Source organism: Lepidochelys kempii, chromosome 20 (assembly GCF_965140285.1).
Source record: "Lepidochelys kempii isolate rLepKem1 chromosome 20, rLepKem1.hap1, whole genome shotgun sequence".
Taxonomy (NCBI): Eukaryota; Metazoa; Chordata; order Testudines; family Cheloniidae; genus Lepidochelys; species Lepidochelys kempii.
Window position 1 is genome coordinate 13862638 of NC_136399.1, and position 15433 is coordinate 13878070.

The following is a 15433-nucleotide window of genomic DNA, read 5'->3' on the forward strand; positions in this document are numbered from 1 at the left end:
GTTACACGGGTTACACTGCAGCGTCTCCAGGACTCAGGCCCGCATGAGGCACAGGCATGGCTCCGGTTACGGCTGAGTTGCTGTGAGAGATGGCCGTCTAGGCACGGACGGGGCCTCAGGGGATTAAGGAGATGGGGCGGGGCGGTGACTCACGTTCTGTTCCTCCGACGATCCTGTGTCTGGTCCCGGAGCAGGCTGCACAGGCGAGGATCCCGGCTCACAAAGTCTGAGAGGTTCTGCAGGACAAGGGCTCTGGCTGGTCAGTGCCAAGCTGCACCGTACAGGGCAGTGATTCCAGAGCATGTGCTGGGACACCTGAGGTCACCCTACGCAGGGGCCTGGAAATCTCTCCCTGCGGGGGTGGTATTTGGGGTTGGCTCCATGGGGAGCAATGCCCCCACATGACACCCCTGGCAATGCCAGCATGACTTGTGGCAGGTTGAGTGCCTGAGGCAAAAAGGATGGAGTCCTGCTATGCAGGGTGCAGTTGCCAGGGGCAGTTTATCTTTCCTAGGGTAGCACCCCTGGTGCTGGATTACGGAATTGCGTCCTCATGGGCTGCATCCCCACTGGCAAGGCACGTGCAAGGAACGGTGGCCACGGGTGGCAAGGCACAGAGCTCAGCAACTCCAGGGCCAGGACCAGCCTCATTATTCCCTTGGATGTCAGCCCCCTTCAGCCCACTGTTCACCACACTCCCTCGACGTGCTGCTTAGCTCCTCCCCCCCCGCAGTACCTGCAGCAGGGTTATGGCACTGTGGTCAGCCTGCAGCAGGTGCCCATAGAGCAGCACCCACTGGCTGACCAGCCTCAGGATCTTCTGCCGCTTGCTGAGGGAGTAGACAGCCTTCTCCTGCTCCGAGCCCTCTGATGGCTCCGCATGGAAAGTGGGGGCCAGTCAAGGAAGCCACTAGGTCAGTTTGTGCTGGGAGCAGTAATGGGATCAGGCAGCAAGTCTGCAGGGCATGCCCAGGGGCAATTGGCCCCACTGCACAGAGCAGGGCGAGCCCTGCAGTGTGCACCCAGAGACCAGCAGAAGCAATCAGCCCCACAGCACAGGCATGTGGGGACCGTGCCTCAGGCACAGCAAGAGGCGATCAGACCCACTGCATGGGCAGTGGTGGGGACCAGGACCCCCACATTGCTAGCTTTAGCAGCACTGTCCTTTTGCTGACAATCACCCCATTCCACATCCCAGACACCCCCCCCCCCCCGCCATGTGCAAGGAGCTCTGTCTAGGCTGTAGCTCGGCAGCTGTGATGCCTTTGCTCTCTGCATACGGCCCCTGTGCAGCGTGCAGCTTGGTGCAGACTGGCCCAGGCCACAGGTGCTCTGAGCCAGAGGGGGCAGACTATGGCCGCACGAGAGAGCTCAGACCAATGCAGTTGCACCAGTGTATGCTCTCTTTGCAGTGCAGACATAGACTGAGAGACCAGCAAAATGAACCAGGATCTGGGTCTCCCTGTGAAAGTGTGGAGGGGGTGGCACTGCCAGGCCAGTGGGCCCTGATAATGGGCCTGTCTCTTCAGAAAGCAGAGCCCAAGTGAAGAACACACAGACTGCAGAGCTACAGACCCCCTAGCGGTTCTCTGGAGGGCTCCTCACAGATTCTCTCTGTTTCTCTGTCTTTTGTGGTCAGGAGAAAACCCCTGTGACCCACCCCCTCCCCGGCTGCCCTGCGAGGTGCTGGTCCCTGCAGCCCTAGAAGGATATTGGTGCAGCAGGGCTCTGCAGAGCTGGGCGGTCGGCATGAACACATTGTAGGTCAGCAGGAAATCCCCAATCAAGGTATCTGAAAAACACCAGCCCAGCATGCGTTAAAGGGTTCTCGCCCCAGGCAGGACCCACTGGTTCTGGGCCCAGCAGCAATCCCAGGCAGGGGCTCTGGGCCCAGCATGCTCCCACCATCCCTTCAACCATCCCAGTCCCCCACCCCCAAACCACCTCAGCCCCCTGTACTCCCACCCCCCAACCATCCCAGCCCCCTCAAACCATCCCAGCCTCCATGTCCTATAAGCCCGCAACCATCCCAGCCCCTGTGCTCCAACCATCTCCCCAGCCATCCCAGCCCCTGCGTTGCCTTCGGAGCTGGATGGCCAGAGAGCAGCTGCTGCTCTCCGGCTGTCCAGCTCTGACGGCAGCGCCACCGCCAGCAGCAGCGCAGAAGTGAGGGTGGCCTGGTCTGGTGTTGCCACCCTCACTTCTGCGCTGCTGTTGATGGTGGCTCTATCTTTAGAGCTGTGTGCCCAGCCAGCAGCCGCCGCTCTCCAGCTGCCCTTTTGGGTCGGGACCCCCAGTTTGAGAAATGGAGACTTAAGGGCTTTATATGTTTGTGTTTTTAAATACATAGTCATGCTTTGATACAACACTGAAATTTAAAATTTAAATATCTGAAACCATGAATGCAATTTTTTAAAAATACTATGACCGTGAAATTTACCAAACTGGACCATGAATTTGTAAGGCTCTAGCTGTGGGCGTTGTGTGGAGGATGTCAGACAGTCTCTGCTCTGCACTTCCCTTTAGTGCTGCAGGAGCTTGGCACCATGTCCCAGCTCAGAGAAGCTCTGAATGTGCATGTGCCCAGGAGTGTGTATCTGTGTGCGTGTGTATCCAGGCTCACGTCCATGCACATGTGTATCTCTGCGCACAGGCATGCCTGCGCCTGTGTATCTGGGAACGCGTGTCTCTGGGCGTGTTGGTGCACATGTATCCGCGGGAGCGTGTATCCGGGGGCCCAGCCAGCCCACACATACCCAGGGGGTCTGAGAATGTCGCATCCAGCCTCATGGCTTCCAGCAAATGCTCCAGGATCTTGTCAGGGGTCCCGGCCATCACCGAGTACCTGGAGGACAGAGCACGCCCACGCATGTCAGACTCCCGCAGGGTCATAATCCTCATCCCCTAGACACATGGCCGAGCCACAGCCCACACAGGCTCAGCAGAGCCACCAGGTGGCCAACTACAGAAATGCCTCTACCTGCCCCACACACGCTCCGAATCTGGAAGCTGTGGCCCATAGTTGAGATGTGTTCCAGCATCCTTTGCAGCAAGCACCATGGCTCCTTTGAAACATTGCAGCTGCCTCCCACAACAGACCCTGGGAGGCCAAGGGAAGCAGAAGCAACAGCTTCCCACCCTGCTGCATCAGACCCCATCAGAGGGAGGAGATGGGGTGAGGGTGGGGAGCTGCATGGGACAGCCTGGGGTTGCAGTGAGGTCTCCCTGGGAACAACCCAATCTGTCTCAGTGCCACCCGGGCCCTGGGGTGCTGCTGGTCCCAGGCCTGGCAAGGTTTTGGCCGCGGGGGTAGAAGCCGCTGTACCTACTGCTCCCCGCAGACGGTGACTGGTTGCTGCAGCCGCTGCCCTGCAGGTTCTTCTCCAGCACTAGCACCACCTTCCCGTGCTCCTTCAGGCGCATGGTATTGGCCTCGACATCCTAGAGAACCCAGCATGAGTGCTGCTGCTGAACTGTCTCCATGAGATGGGTCAGCAGGGGTGGGGCAGGGCAGTGCAAGAACTGGGGCAGGGCAAGGGGTAGGGCAGAGCAAGAACTGGGGCAGGGTTGGGAAGGGGGGGAGGGATAGCTCAGTGGTTTGAGCATTGGCCTGCTAAACCCAGGGTTGTGGCCTTGAGGGGGCCATTTAGGGATCTGGGGTAAATATTCGGGATTGGTCCCCCTTTGAGCAGGGGGTTGGACTAGATGACCTCCTGAGGTCCCTTCCAACCCTGATATTCTATGATTCTAAGGACTGGATCAGGGCAAGGGGCAGGACAATGACTGGGGCAGGAATAGGGCACTGCAAGGTTTAGGGCAGGGGCAGGGCTAGGGGCAGAGCAAGGGCTGGGACAGGGCAAGGAGTGGGGGTGGGGGCAGAAAGTCCACTCCCTTCCTAGGTAGGAGATGCACCAGGTCCCTCCCGCTCCCACAGTGACTGTTGGTCCCTGCATTGGGATTTGCTCATGCTAGTGGCTGCCCTGCCCTGGGACTCTGCTTTTGCAGACTCGTCCCGGGGCAGGTGTCTCTCAGGGCAGGGTGGGGCAGTGGGTGACAGCAGCACAGTGGGCTGGAGCATGAAGTGCCTGGGTTCCAGGCAGCTCCAGGAGGAAAGGCACCGAGTCCCGTTCCCTGGTTGTTTCTCTTAGCCGGCCGGCAGAGGGTCCTGGTGACACTGTCATCAGGCCCAGGAGCTCCATGGATTTGAGTCCGGTGAGTACTGGGCCAGAGAGAGCCCCAGTCAGCAGAAACTGGACCATGAGGCCAAGATGCCTGACTGCATGATGTGGATAATTGAGAAGATGCAGGTGGTTTCCAGAGGGCCCATGGCTGGACACGGCTCGTTCCAGCCCAGAGGAGAATATCAGTGATGATGGACAGAGCCAAAGAGGTGGGGTCGCAGGCAAACTGGCAGGCTGCCTGGAGGGCACCATGCATCAGTCCCCATGTGTGACAGAGTAGGAATTTTTCATAATATTTTGGATGACTGTGTGTGCCTCAGTTTCCCCTACGTGTGTATGGTTAACTAGGTGGGGGGAAAGATCCAGGTGTGGCTACCTGGGGCCTGGGCTGAGAAGGCAATGACCATTCCAATTGCCCCAGACATTTGGTACCTAGCAACTAACAACCATGGACAGCAGACCCCTCCGCAGGAAGCCAGCTGGGTGAGACCAGCTGGAGTACAAAGGGCTGGGAGGAGGCCAGGTGACAATATTTGCTTGGGAACAAGGACAAAAGACCTGAGGAGGGGCCAGGCAGTGGTGTTAAGTGTGGGTTGCTGGAGGGGGAGAAGCTCCTGGCCTGGGACTAAAGAGGTGTTGGAGAGGGCTCTGGCTCTGGTCTGACCCAGATGGACTTTGCTGTAACTTTCTGTTCTCTGTGTTTACTAAGAACTTTCTATGCTGTGTTCCAGACAGCTACTAAACCCTCCTGCATTCACACCGCTGGCTGAGTCACTCCAGATTAAGAAAGTTGGGGGTGCCTTGCTCCCTTTGGGTGTGTAAATCTCCCTCCATGACCAATCCAGCTGCAGAGAGCTTATGGTGTGAGGCAGGAGCGCTGAAGGCTCCAAGGTTCGGACCCAGGAGGTGGTGAAGCCAAGGGCTTAGCCCAGTAAGAGAGTGTGACCCTAATGGGGCTGATACACTGAAGGGTTCCTCTCAGGGACCATTCTAGGGTGGTACAAGAGCACCGGGCCTGAGGATCCATGTCACCATGGCACCAGGCCCAGGGCACAGATGGCAAGGGCCACACAGCAGGAAATCATAGAATCATAGAATATCAGGGTTGGAAGGGACCCCAGAAGGTCATTTAGTCCAACCCCCTGCTCGAAGCAGGACCAATTCCCAGTTAAATCATCCCAGCCAGGGCTTTGTCAAGCCTGACCTTAAAAACTTCTAAGGAAGGAGATTCTACCACCTCCCTAGGTAACGCATTCCAGTGTTTCACCACCCTCTTAGTGAAAAAGTTTTTCCTAATATCCAATCTAAACCTCCCCCACTGCAACTTGAGACCATTACTCCTCGTTCTGTCATCTGCTACCATTGAGAACAGTCTAGAGCCATCCTCTTTGGAACCCCCTTTCAGGTAGTTGAAAGCAGCTATCAAATCCCCCCTCATTCTTCTCTTCTGCAGGCTAAACAATCCCAGCTCCCTCAGCCTCTCCTCATAAGTCATGTGTTCTAGACCCCTAATCATTTTTGTTGCCCTTCGCTGGACTCTCTCCAATTTATCCACATCCTTCTTGTAGTGTGGGGCCCAAAACTGGACATAGTACTCCAGATGAGGCCTCACCAATGTCGAATAGAGGGGAACGATCACATCCCTCGATCTGCTCGCTATGCCCCTACTTATACATCCCAAAATGCCATTGACCTTCTTGGCAACAAGGGCACACTGCTGACTCATATCCAGCTTCTCGTCCACTGTCACCCCTGGTCCTTTTCCGCAGAACTGCTGCCAAGCCATTCGGTCCCTAGTCTGTAGCGGTGCATTGGATTCTTCCATCCTAAGTGCAGGACCCTGCACTTATCCTTATTGAACCTCATCAGATTTCTTTTGGCCCAATCCTCCAATTTGTCTAGGTCCTTCTGTATCCTATCCCTCCCCTCCAGCGTATCTACCACTCCTCCCAGTTTAGTATCATCCGCAAATTTGCTGAGAGTGCAATCCACACCATCCTCCAGATCATTTATGAAGATATTGAACAAAACCGGCCCCAGGACCGACCCCTGGGGCACTCCACTTGATACCGGCTGCCAACTAGACATGGAGCCATTGATCACTACCCGAAAAGGACACAGCCTCCTTGCAGCTGGGGCTGCACTGCGGATGTGCCTGCAGCGGGGACTCAGCAAGACAGTACAGAGCTCAGGGGATCGCCATGTGTCAGCCAGGCCCCCACCCCCCCAAAGCTCCCTCCTGCTGCACAGCGTCCCCAGTCTGGTTCAACATGGACACAGGGCCAGGTGGCTCTGGTGATGTGAGATGACCCACAGACCAAAGAGGCAGCGGTCCCGGTGCCCACAGCCTGCTTGGCAGGGGCAGCAGGAAGGGGAACACAGGAGAACTGCCCTTGAGGGGTGACTGGCACTGTTCCCTCTAAGCTGTGTGCGTGCACAGATCCTAAGCCCCGCCCACATGGTGAAACACTGAACACACAAACATTTGCACAGAAGAAATTTTTTTGTGCACATGGCCTGCCAAAAATTAGAGGGAACATTGGTGACTGGGCCCCATGGCTCAGGGGCTGGGCCCACCTTGAGGATGCGGTTGAAGTCTCGCTTGTCCACACGCAGGAAATGGCAGTTGTCCTCCCGCAGGATGATGGTGGCGGCTCGGGGGGCATCGTTCACCAGTGCCAGCTGTCCAAAGTCATCACCCTCATGCAGGGTGGTCACCAGGCCCTGGGGATGGCAGCTGGGTGAGAAACCAGAGACTCCCACACCATCACCCCCTGGGATCTAGAGGGAGCACCGTGCTGGCCCAGGGGGCACAGGCCCTTCAACTCCCACCTCCACTGGTTGCTCTCAAGGGGCAGAGCCTGGAGGTCCAGGTTCCACCTCAGCAGTGGAGCACAGCTAAGGTGACTAGATATCCCAATATTAAGGGCTTTGTCTTACATAGGCAACTATACCCTCCCCCCATCCCGATTTTTCACCCTCTATATCTGGTCACCCGAGGCCCAGTGGGCCTGCAGGGGGAGAAGTCAGGAGGTCCTGATTCCGTCCCAGCAGTGGGGTCCAGTGGGATTGTAGGGGCAGGGCAGCGTAGAGGGCAGGGAAGCACATACCTTGCCATGAGTGACCACATTCACTGAGCCCTTCCAGATGATGTACCACGAGGTGCCTTTGTCTCCTTGGCTGAACACTGCAAAGAAGCTGTGGTTTGTCCAGGAAGCCCAAGAGACTGCAGATGGGGCAGCCCTTGTCAAGGGTCTGGACCGCACATCCCAGCCTCACAGAGGCTGAGCGTTCCAGGGGAGCTGCCCAGCCCAGCCCTGCCCTGGGGAGCTCGGAGATCTGGGGAGCATGGGACAAGCACTCTCTGGGCTGGTGCTTTGGCCAGCTCTGTCCCCTGAGCCGTGAGGGCCTGTGGGGCAGCACAGCAGGATTGGGATGTGCCAAACTCTGAATGCCACCATTTCCAGCCATTCCCACGCTGACTGCCCAGGGACTCAGACCCCAGCAAACAGCCCTGGGGCTCCTGCCTTCCCTTCCCGCAGGGTCTGGTGGCACAAGGGTCCCTGGGATCGGAGCCCTGCAGTGAGTGCCAGGGGAGGTCACTGCCCTCTCTGGTGCTGGTCAGTCTGCTGTGTGGTGCCAGGCAATGGCACACCATGGGGCAGTGCCTGGTGCTGCACTGGGTTGCTCCTGCATCTCCAAGCTGTAACTTCCTGGTCAGAGGACACCAGGCATCAGGCTGGGTACGGTGGTGGTCCAGGAACCAGACTGGCAGAGCGCAGGACACCCCCGTCTGGACCCAGGCCGGTAGGAGCATGCTCACAGAGTCACTGGCTGGGGCAGGCTGTGATACTCACACACGGTGCCCGCTTTGGGGTGTGACTCAAACAGTAGCACAGAGGCCAGCTCCCGCTTCACCTGCAGTGAGAGACACCCCTTAGCGCTACCCTGGCACAGGTCATGAGCCTATTGGGGCAGGGGGTCAGTGGGAGGGAGGGTGCGCTGCTGGACCGGGCTTGACTGGCAGACCAGGGCAGGAGCAACAGCGGCGGCCCAGTGGAGTCCAGTGAGATGTCTGGGGTGTTGGATAGGGGAACTCCACGGGGCCAAGAGATCAGAGAGAGCTGGGGTGTCAGGATGGACAGTCTAGGATACTCAGAGGGCAAGAGGTGCTCGGCAGAGGGTGCCCCATGGCTGGAACAAGGCTGGGACTGGGTAGAAGCAGTGGGGGTAGAGGTGGAGTGGAAGGCAGCAGGGGTGGTGGGGGGGAGGGGAGTGGGGGCTGGTGGGGGAAGAGGAATGGGGGCTGGCAGGCGGAGGAAGAGGGGACCGGGGACTTGCGGGCGGGGAGCAGGGGTTGACTGGAGGGAGGGGAGTGGGGGCTGGTGGGGGAAGGGGAATGGGGGCTGGCAGGCAGAGATCAGTGGGGCTGGTGGGGAGAAGGGCTGACGGGGGTCGTAGCAGGGGTTGACCGGGGAGGGGAGTGCGGGATGGTGGCAGGAGTGGAATGGGGGCTGGCAGGCAGAGGGAAGCAGGGCTGGTGTGGGAAGGAGAATGGGGGCTGGCAGGCAGCGGGAAGCGGGGCTGGTGGGGAGAGGGGCTGGCGGGGGGAGGAGCAGGGGTTGGCCAGGGTGAGGGGGACCTGGCACTCACCGAGTGGGAAAGATGGGCCACAGCTTTGATGTGCAGCAGCTCCTCAAAGATGAGCTCCAGCTCGTCCTCTGTGCGCTGGGCAGGGCTGGGGAGAGAGCGGTGTTACCCTGGCACTGGCCCTGCCTGGGGCACAGATCCCCATGCCAGGCATGGCTCCACACAGAGGGCAGCCCCCTGAGCTGGGTAAACCCCCACATGAGGGTAGCCCCCCCCCAACTCATAGCTGGCCCCCGGCCCAGGCATGACCCTATATGAGGGCAGCCCTCTGAGCTGGGCAAAACCCCCATGAGGGCAGCCCCCCCCAACTCAGGCCTGGCCTCACACGGGGCAGCTCCCCCCGGCTCTGGCATGACCCCACATGAAGGCAACCCCCTGAGCTGGGCATGGTCCCATGCAGAGGGCAGCCCCTGGCCAGGCAGCAGGGTGGGTCTCACAGCCCCCTTCCTGAGGTGCTGTCTTGGGGGGTCTGTTTGTCTAGGATCTGGAGCTGAGGGCACTGACCACCCACATGTACCCCAGCCTGGCAGGACAATTCCAGGATCCAGGCAGACCACAGAGCCCTTGTGGTAATGTGGGGAGATGGCCCACTCAGCGCCCTCTACACCCTCCCCAGGGTCTCAGGCCCACTGAGAGCAGCCCAGCCATGGGGAGGGCGGGTCTCTTGGTGGGCAGCCCAGGCGTGGGGGAGGGCATGGCACAGGGGCGGGTCTCTTGCTGGGCAGCCCAGGCGTGGGGGAGGGCGGGTCTCTTGGTGGCCCAGCCCAGGGCGGGTCTCTTGCTGGGCAGCCCAGGCGTGGGGGGGGCATGGCACAGGGGGAAGGCTCTTGGTGGGAAGCTCAGCTCTTCCCCAGCCATGGTGGCACATGTGGCATACTCACGGCTTGCGCAGGGCCATGGTGAGCAGTGCATCAGGGCCCAGCTGGGCCAGAAAGGCCAATGCCTCCAGTAGCTCCTCAGTGTCCCAGGTGCCAGGCTCCAGACTCAGCTCCCTCTCGGCAAAGCGGTAAAATTGGGCATCCTTGTCCTGGAAATGCCACTCCTGCTTCACTGGGGAAAGAGCCACATGGCAGCATCAGCCTGTGTGTGACACTGTGCGTGGCACGAGCCTGGCTGGCAAAGTGCCTGGACCAGGTCACGAGGTGCTGTGAGCCCGTGAGAGAGCCGGGCCAGCATGAGATGGGGTAGGAATAGACACCAGGGTCACAGTGGGCACTGTCAGCATGTGCCACGGGGGGAGGGTGAGCACAGGCAATCCCCCCTCGCTCTCCTTGTCATGGGCAGACCACACTCCAGCAGGTCCTGGCCCAGCACATGCTAACAAACTCCATGTGCTTTCCAGCCCACCCTACCAGATCCCACGTGACCTCAGCCTGCCCCACCAGGCTCCTGGCAGTCCCTGGCACACCTCACTCTTCATACCTGGCCCAGCCCCCAGCCCACCCTGCCAGGCCCTACGGGGCCCTCAGCCTGCCCAGCCAGACCTCATGTGGCCCCCCAGCCTGCCCCTGGCAGACCTTGGACTACCCTTCACCTCCAGGATCTGTGCATTCCCTAGCAGCTCCTGACATACCCCACCCCATCCAACTGGGTCCTTTCTGGCCCACTGCACCTGGCACAACCACCAGCCCCTCCTCTCTGGCAGACACCATGTGGCCCAGTCCCACCCCACCCCACCAGAACTCTGGCAGACCCTGGTACACCCCTCCCTATTGCATCCTGGCCCACCACACCCAGACAAACTCCACATGGTTCCCAACCTCACCCTGTGACTTCAGGCCCCATGCATCCCCCAGCCTACCTCACCACATGGCCCCCAGCATGCCTCACCAGGCCCCACACAACCCCTGGCCTATCCTGCCCTGCTGGGTCCTGCCCCACCACAACCTGACAAACGCCACATGGTTCCCAGCCCCACCCTGTGCCCACACAGGCCCTGACATGCCCAGCTCCCAGCCCAGTCCACCCTGCCACACTCCATATGTTCTCCAGCCTGCTCCTCCCATCTTGGCACTGCAGAGGTGGCCGGAGTCCTGGAAGCACCCAGACCCTTTGTGATTCTCACCATGAGTCAGGACTCCTCCATCCACCAGCACTTGGCAAACCCCAATGGCCTGGCCCCGTGTTTGGATGGACAGCCCTGCGCTGAGCAGCCAGTCCGCCAGCTCCTTCCCGGAGCAACAATGCCTGCAGGGAGAGAAAGGGCGATGGATGGGTGAGACAAGACTAGTGACCTGGGGAATCTAGGGCTGACACAGTGGGGCAGGAGAAAAGGTGCAAGGAGGGTTTGTGTGGAATATCAGGGCTGTGGGTGGGGGTTGAGGGGCACTAGCAGAGCTGGGGCAGGGAGAGTGCTGGAGTGGAATAGCAGGGGGTCTGTGGGTGGGGATTGAGGGGCACCAGCAGGGCTGCAGACAGGGGGACCCAGGGCAGGGATTGCAGGGGTCAGGATTGAGGGGCACCAGCAGAGCTGTGGAAGAGGGAAAACCCAGGACTGGGGTAACAGGGGCTGAGGGTCAGGACTGAAGGGCACCAGAAGAGCTGGGGCCTGGGGTGGGGAGCCCAAGACTGGAATAGCAGAGGGCTGTGGGTGGGGATTGAGGGGCATCAGCAGAGTTGCAGGGGGACTCAGGGCAGGGATAGTAGGGGCTGAGGGTCAGACCAAGGGGCTCTGGCAAAGCTGCGAAGGGGGAGACCCAGAGTAGGTACTGCAGTGGCTGTGGGTTGGAGGGCAGGGCTGTGTGGAGGAGGACACTTGCCCTGATTTGTGACTGACATTTAGCGACATTAAATTCTCTCGGGTAGGAAGCACCAGGCCTGTGGGGGTCCATGCTTGTCTCTCCCTTTCTGGCTTTGGGGATGGGGCTGTGACTTCCCACCTCTCTGTCCAGGCCTGGCCTCCAGGAGGGTCCATACCCAGGCACACAGGAGCTGCCCTGTGAGGCTCCCTCATTGGTATGTACTGCCATGGCCACAAAGCGGGGCCGTCCCACCTGTGGTGCCTGAGGTGGTACTTGTGATCACGGATGAGGCCAGGACGGGAGCTCACGAGGTGGCTGTACAGGAGTCTCCCTGCTCTCCAAATCTTCTCTGTAGGTGCCTGGGGGACGAACAAGCATCAGCAGTCAGGAAGCTGGGCACTTCCTCCCTAGCCCTGTATCAGCCTTTGGCATGGCTCGCTCCATGTTGGCTGTCCCATGCTAAGCGGGGTCACTCCTGCTCACAATTTGGACGGGAAACCGGCAAGATAAAACTACCCCCCAGCTCGTTCTCCCCTTCCTGCCCCCTGAGCTACCCAGCCAGCGTCCAGAGATGACATGGAATGCCCTGCACGTTGGAGGGGCACTCCCAGACCAACAGGCAGCAATGGCCTTTTAAGTTGCTTTCTTTGCTCAGGGGAGCAAACTGCCCTCCGGTGATGGGGGGTGGCTTCCCGAGGCAGGGACTACCCCACTCACCTGCGTAAGACTCTGCCCGCAGTCTGGGACTGATTCGCTGTCAGGGAGCGGCGTCTGGAAAACAACAGGACAGAGGCATTCCTCAGTTAGTGGCAAACAGGGGCCCCTCCACACCCACGCCCTCTGTTTGAGGCATGCAGTGGCAGGGGGAGCCCTTTTGCTAAAGAGGCCAGCGGGGTTTCAGCACAGCCTGCAGCCACTCACTGTGAAGGGCAGGGATCATGTGGTGACAGCAGAGCTCTCCCAGTCCTAGCCTGCGGGAGAGAGGGGCCTTTCCGGGATGACTCCTGGATTACATGGGGAGAGGCAGGCCTGCAAGCCCCCAGCCTGCAGAAGTCCAACTCAGATGTGAAGCAAGGATGCCCCATAGCAGTTGTTCACTGTTAAACATGCAGCTGCATGTGTGGTGGGTGCATTGGGCAGTTTTTTCAGTGTAAAATTCTGACTGGAGAGGAATGGACTGGAACGAGAGCAAAGCATGGGCAGCTGGATATGAGGCCCTTTTGAACCAGCCCATTGTTACTAGTATCAGATTAGTCAGCCAACCATCATTGCTCCTTTGCTTAATCATAGAATACCGGGGTTGGAAGGGACCTCAGGAGGTCATCTAGTCCAACCCCCTGCTCAAAGCAGGACCAATCCCCAATTTTTGCCCCAGATCCCAAATGGCCCCCTCAGGGATTGAACTCACAACCCTGGGTTTAGCAGGCCAATGCTCAAACCACTGAGCTATCCCTCCCCCAATGTGCTGCTACTGGTAACAGTTTTGTAAACAGCCCTTGTGGGGGTTTTCCCCACTTAAATACAAGTAATTGGTGGTAACAAGCCCATCCTCATCACACTGCCCAGCCAGCACCTGCTTCCTGGGCTACACACCCCATGGGCTGGAGCACTGGTGCACAGGATTGTTAGGTGATTTACCTGAGGAAAATCAGGACTAGAACTCATGACCTCCTGACCTCAAACACAGTCCACCTAGACCACCTAGTGTAGGAGCTGGCCCTCCGCATGATCACAGCTGTGACAGAGCCTCGCTCATTAGCCAGCGGTGGATTCCGTCTGTAGTCCCAACCAGGTCCCGGCTCTGCTCTCAGCTCAGGGAGCTGCCTGGGGACCTGCGAGCAGGGCTTAGCCAGACCCTGTATGTGAGGCCTGGCCGCAGGAGCGCTGGAACAATTTGTATAGTGGGGGGTGCTGTGAGTCAGTGAACCAAACTGTAAACCCTGCATCTGATGGACACTATTTCAAGCCAGTGGGTGCGGCAGCACCTCCAGCACCCCACACTACAAGAAGGATGTGGAAAAATTGGAAAGAGTCCAGCGGAGGGCAACAAAAATGATTAGGGGTCTGGAACACATGACTTATGAGGAGAGGCTGAGGGAACTGGGATTGTTTAGTCTGCGGAAGAGAAGAATGAGGAGGGATTTGATAGCTGCTTTTAACTACCTAAAAGGTGAATCCAAAGAGGATGGATCTAGACTGTTCTCAGTGGTAGCGGATGACAGGACAAGGAGTAATGGTCTCAAGTTGCAGTGGGGGAGGTTTAGGTTGGATATTAGGAAAAACTTTTTCACTAAGAGGGTGGTGAAACACTGGAATGCGTTACCTAGGGAGGTGGTGGAATCTCCTTCCTTAGATATTTTTAAGGTCAGGCTTGACAAAGCCTTGGCTGGGATGATTTAGTTGGGGATTGGTCCTGCTTTGAGCAGGGGGTTGGACTAGATGACCTCCTGAGGTCCCTTCCAACCCTGATATTCTATGATTCTATGATTCTAATTCCCACACCTATGGGTCTGGCAATAGGAAGAAAGTTCCTCCGGCCATGGTTAGAATTGGGTGGGTTTATTGCTGCTGCTGGCCAGTGTAGGGGCCCAACGGACCTCTGGGTCCAAGCCTAGCTTCCAGCTGGCTCACAAATGTCCCAGCTGTGCAGGGAGGGATCTGGCCAGGCTTATCGGCCTCCCATATATCTCTAGGAAGAAAAAGAAACAGCAGGAAGATCTGTGATAGGTCCCAGTGCTCAGAGCTCAGAACAATAGCTGGGGCAGTACATTGCCCCCTTGCAGCCAGGGTGCTGCAAACTGACACCAAGTCAAGGCTTTGATCAGGCAGGGCCGAACCAATCTCTCTTGTGGTCCAGCTGCTCCGTCCCCCTAGTGTTGGCAGCCTCCAAACCTGCCAGAAAGGTAAACCGGGTTGCAATACACAGTACTGTTGGGGCCAAGGAATCTCAGCGGAGCCTGGCCTACCAGTTGCAAGCATTGCGGATCAGAGAGCTTCCTCCCACGGCTAAGAATGGAAAGGGCAGGCAATTCTCTGGAGATGAGGCCTCGAGGGAATACTCAGCATCTCTGTTTTCCAACCCCCTGGCCCTGCCCCAGCTCGTTCACCTCTGGAAGGATCCCAGCCGCACAAGCAGCAATTGAAGCAGAGCCTGGCACCAGCCCTCTTATCCTGAACAAGAGGCATGTGTACCTCGATCAAAGCCCTGCTGTTCCTCTCCCTAACCCTTTCTCCTCAAGTCCCCCACCTGCCACATATATTTATTTTTGCTGGGGTTCAGACTTGAGTGGTGCCTCCCCAACATTTGTGGTCTTTCACGCATGCTTTCCATGAGCATTTGAGCGTGCAGGCTTCTCTCACACTACTACATGCTGGATGCTGATGTCTCATAGACAGAAGGGACCATCATGATCGTCTAATCTGACCTCCTGCACATCGCAGGCCTCAAAACCTCACCCACTCACTCCTGGAAGAGACCCCTAACCTCTGGCTGAGTTACTGAAGTCCTCAAATCACAATTTAAAGACTTACAGTTAGAGAATCCACCATTTACTCTTGTTTAAACGTGCAAGTGACCCATACCCCATACTGCAGAGGAAGGCAAAAACAAAAAACAAAAAACCCCATAGGGTCTCTGCCAATCTCATTCACAGAAAGTACAGGGAAAATGCACATTTGATTTTAAAATTTGCAATTTGTAGAAGGTCAGTAAATTACATGAGACATCCAATCAGAAAGTAGAAACAACAGCATGTGACTTGTGTCCCTAGCCAATGGAGCGCCCATTTTCAACTGTCTATTTGGTTATGGTATTCCCATTACCTCCCTATGTCACATGGTATTGTTTCTGTTCCCTGACTG

General features: G+C 58.0%; 1 protein-coding gene across 5 annotated transcripts in view; it reads right to left on the bottom strand.

Moving 5' to 3' along the window:
- The window catches only part of RAPGEF3 (Rap guanine nucleotide exchange factor 3), a 98114-nt gene that overhangs the window by 25924 nt on the left and 56757 nt on the right, over positions 1–15433 (bottom strand). For 4 of the 5 annotated variants that reach the window (XM_073318543.2, XM_073318542.2, XM_073318541.2 and 1 more), the window contains exons 3-15: positions 12290–12343; positions 11825–11931; positions 10897–11018; positions 9713–9881; positions 8835–8919; positions 8039–8099; positions 7292–7368; positions 6759–6905; positions 3326–3441; positions 2757–2845; positions 1714–1792; positions 737–887; positions 154–236 (exon numbers count right to left, since the gene is read on the bottom strand). In XM_073318543.2, coding sequence (XP_073174644.2) covers positions 154–236; positions 737–887; positions 1714–1792; positions 2757–2845; positions 3326–3441; positions 6759–6905; positions 7292–7368; positions 8039–8099; positions 8835–8919; positions 9713–9881; positions 10897–11018; positions 11825–11931; positions 12290–12343 — 1340 coding nt within the window. Of the gene's footprint in view, positions 1–153; positions 237–736; positions 888–1713; positions 1793–2756; positions 2846–3325; positions 3442–6758; positions 6906–7291; positions 7369–8038; positions 8100–8834; positions 8920–9712; positions 9882–10896; positions 11019–11824; positions 11932–12289; positions 12344–15433 lie in introns of those variants that run through there. The other variant, XM_073318545.2, reaches the window with a different exon arrangement.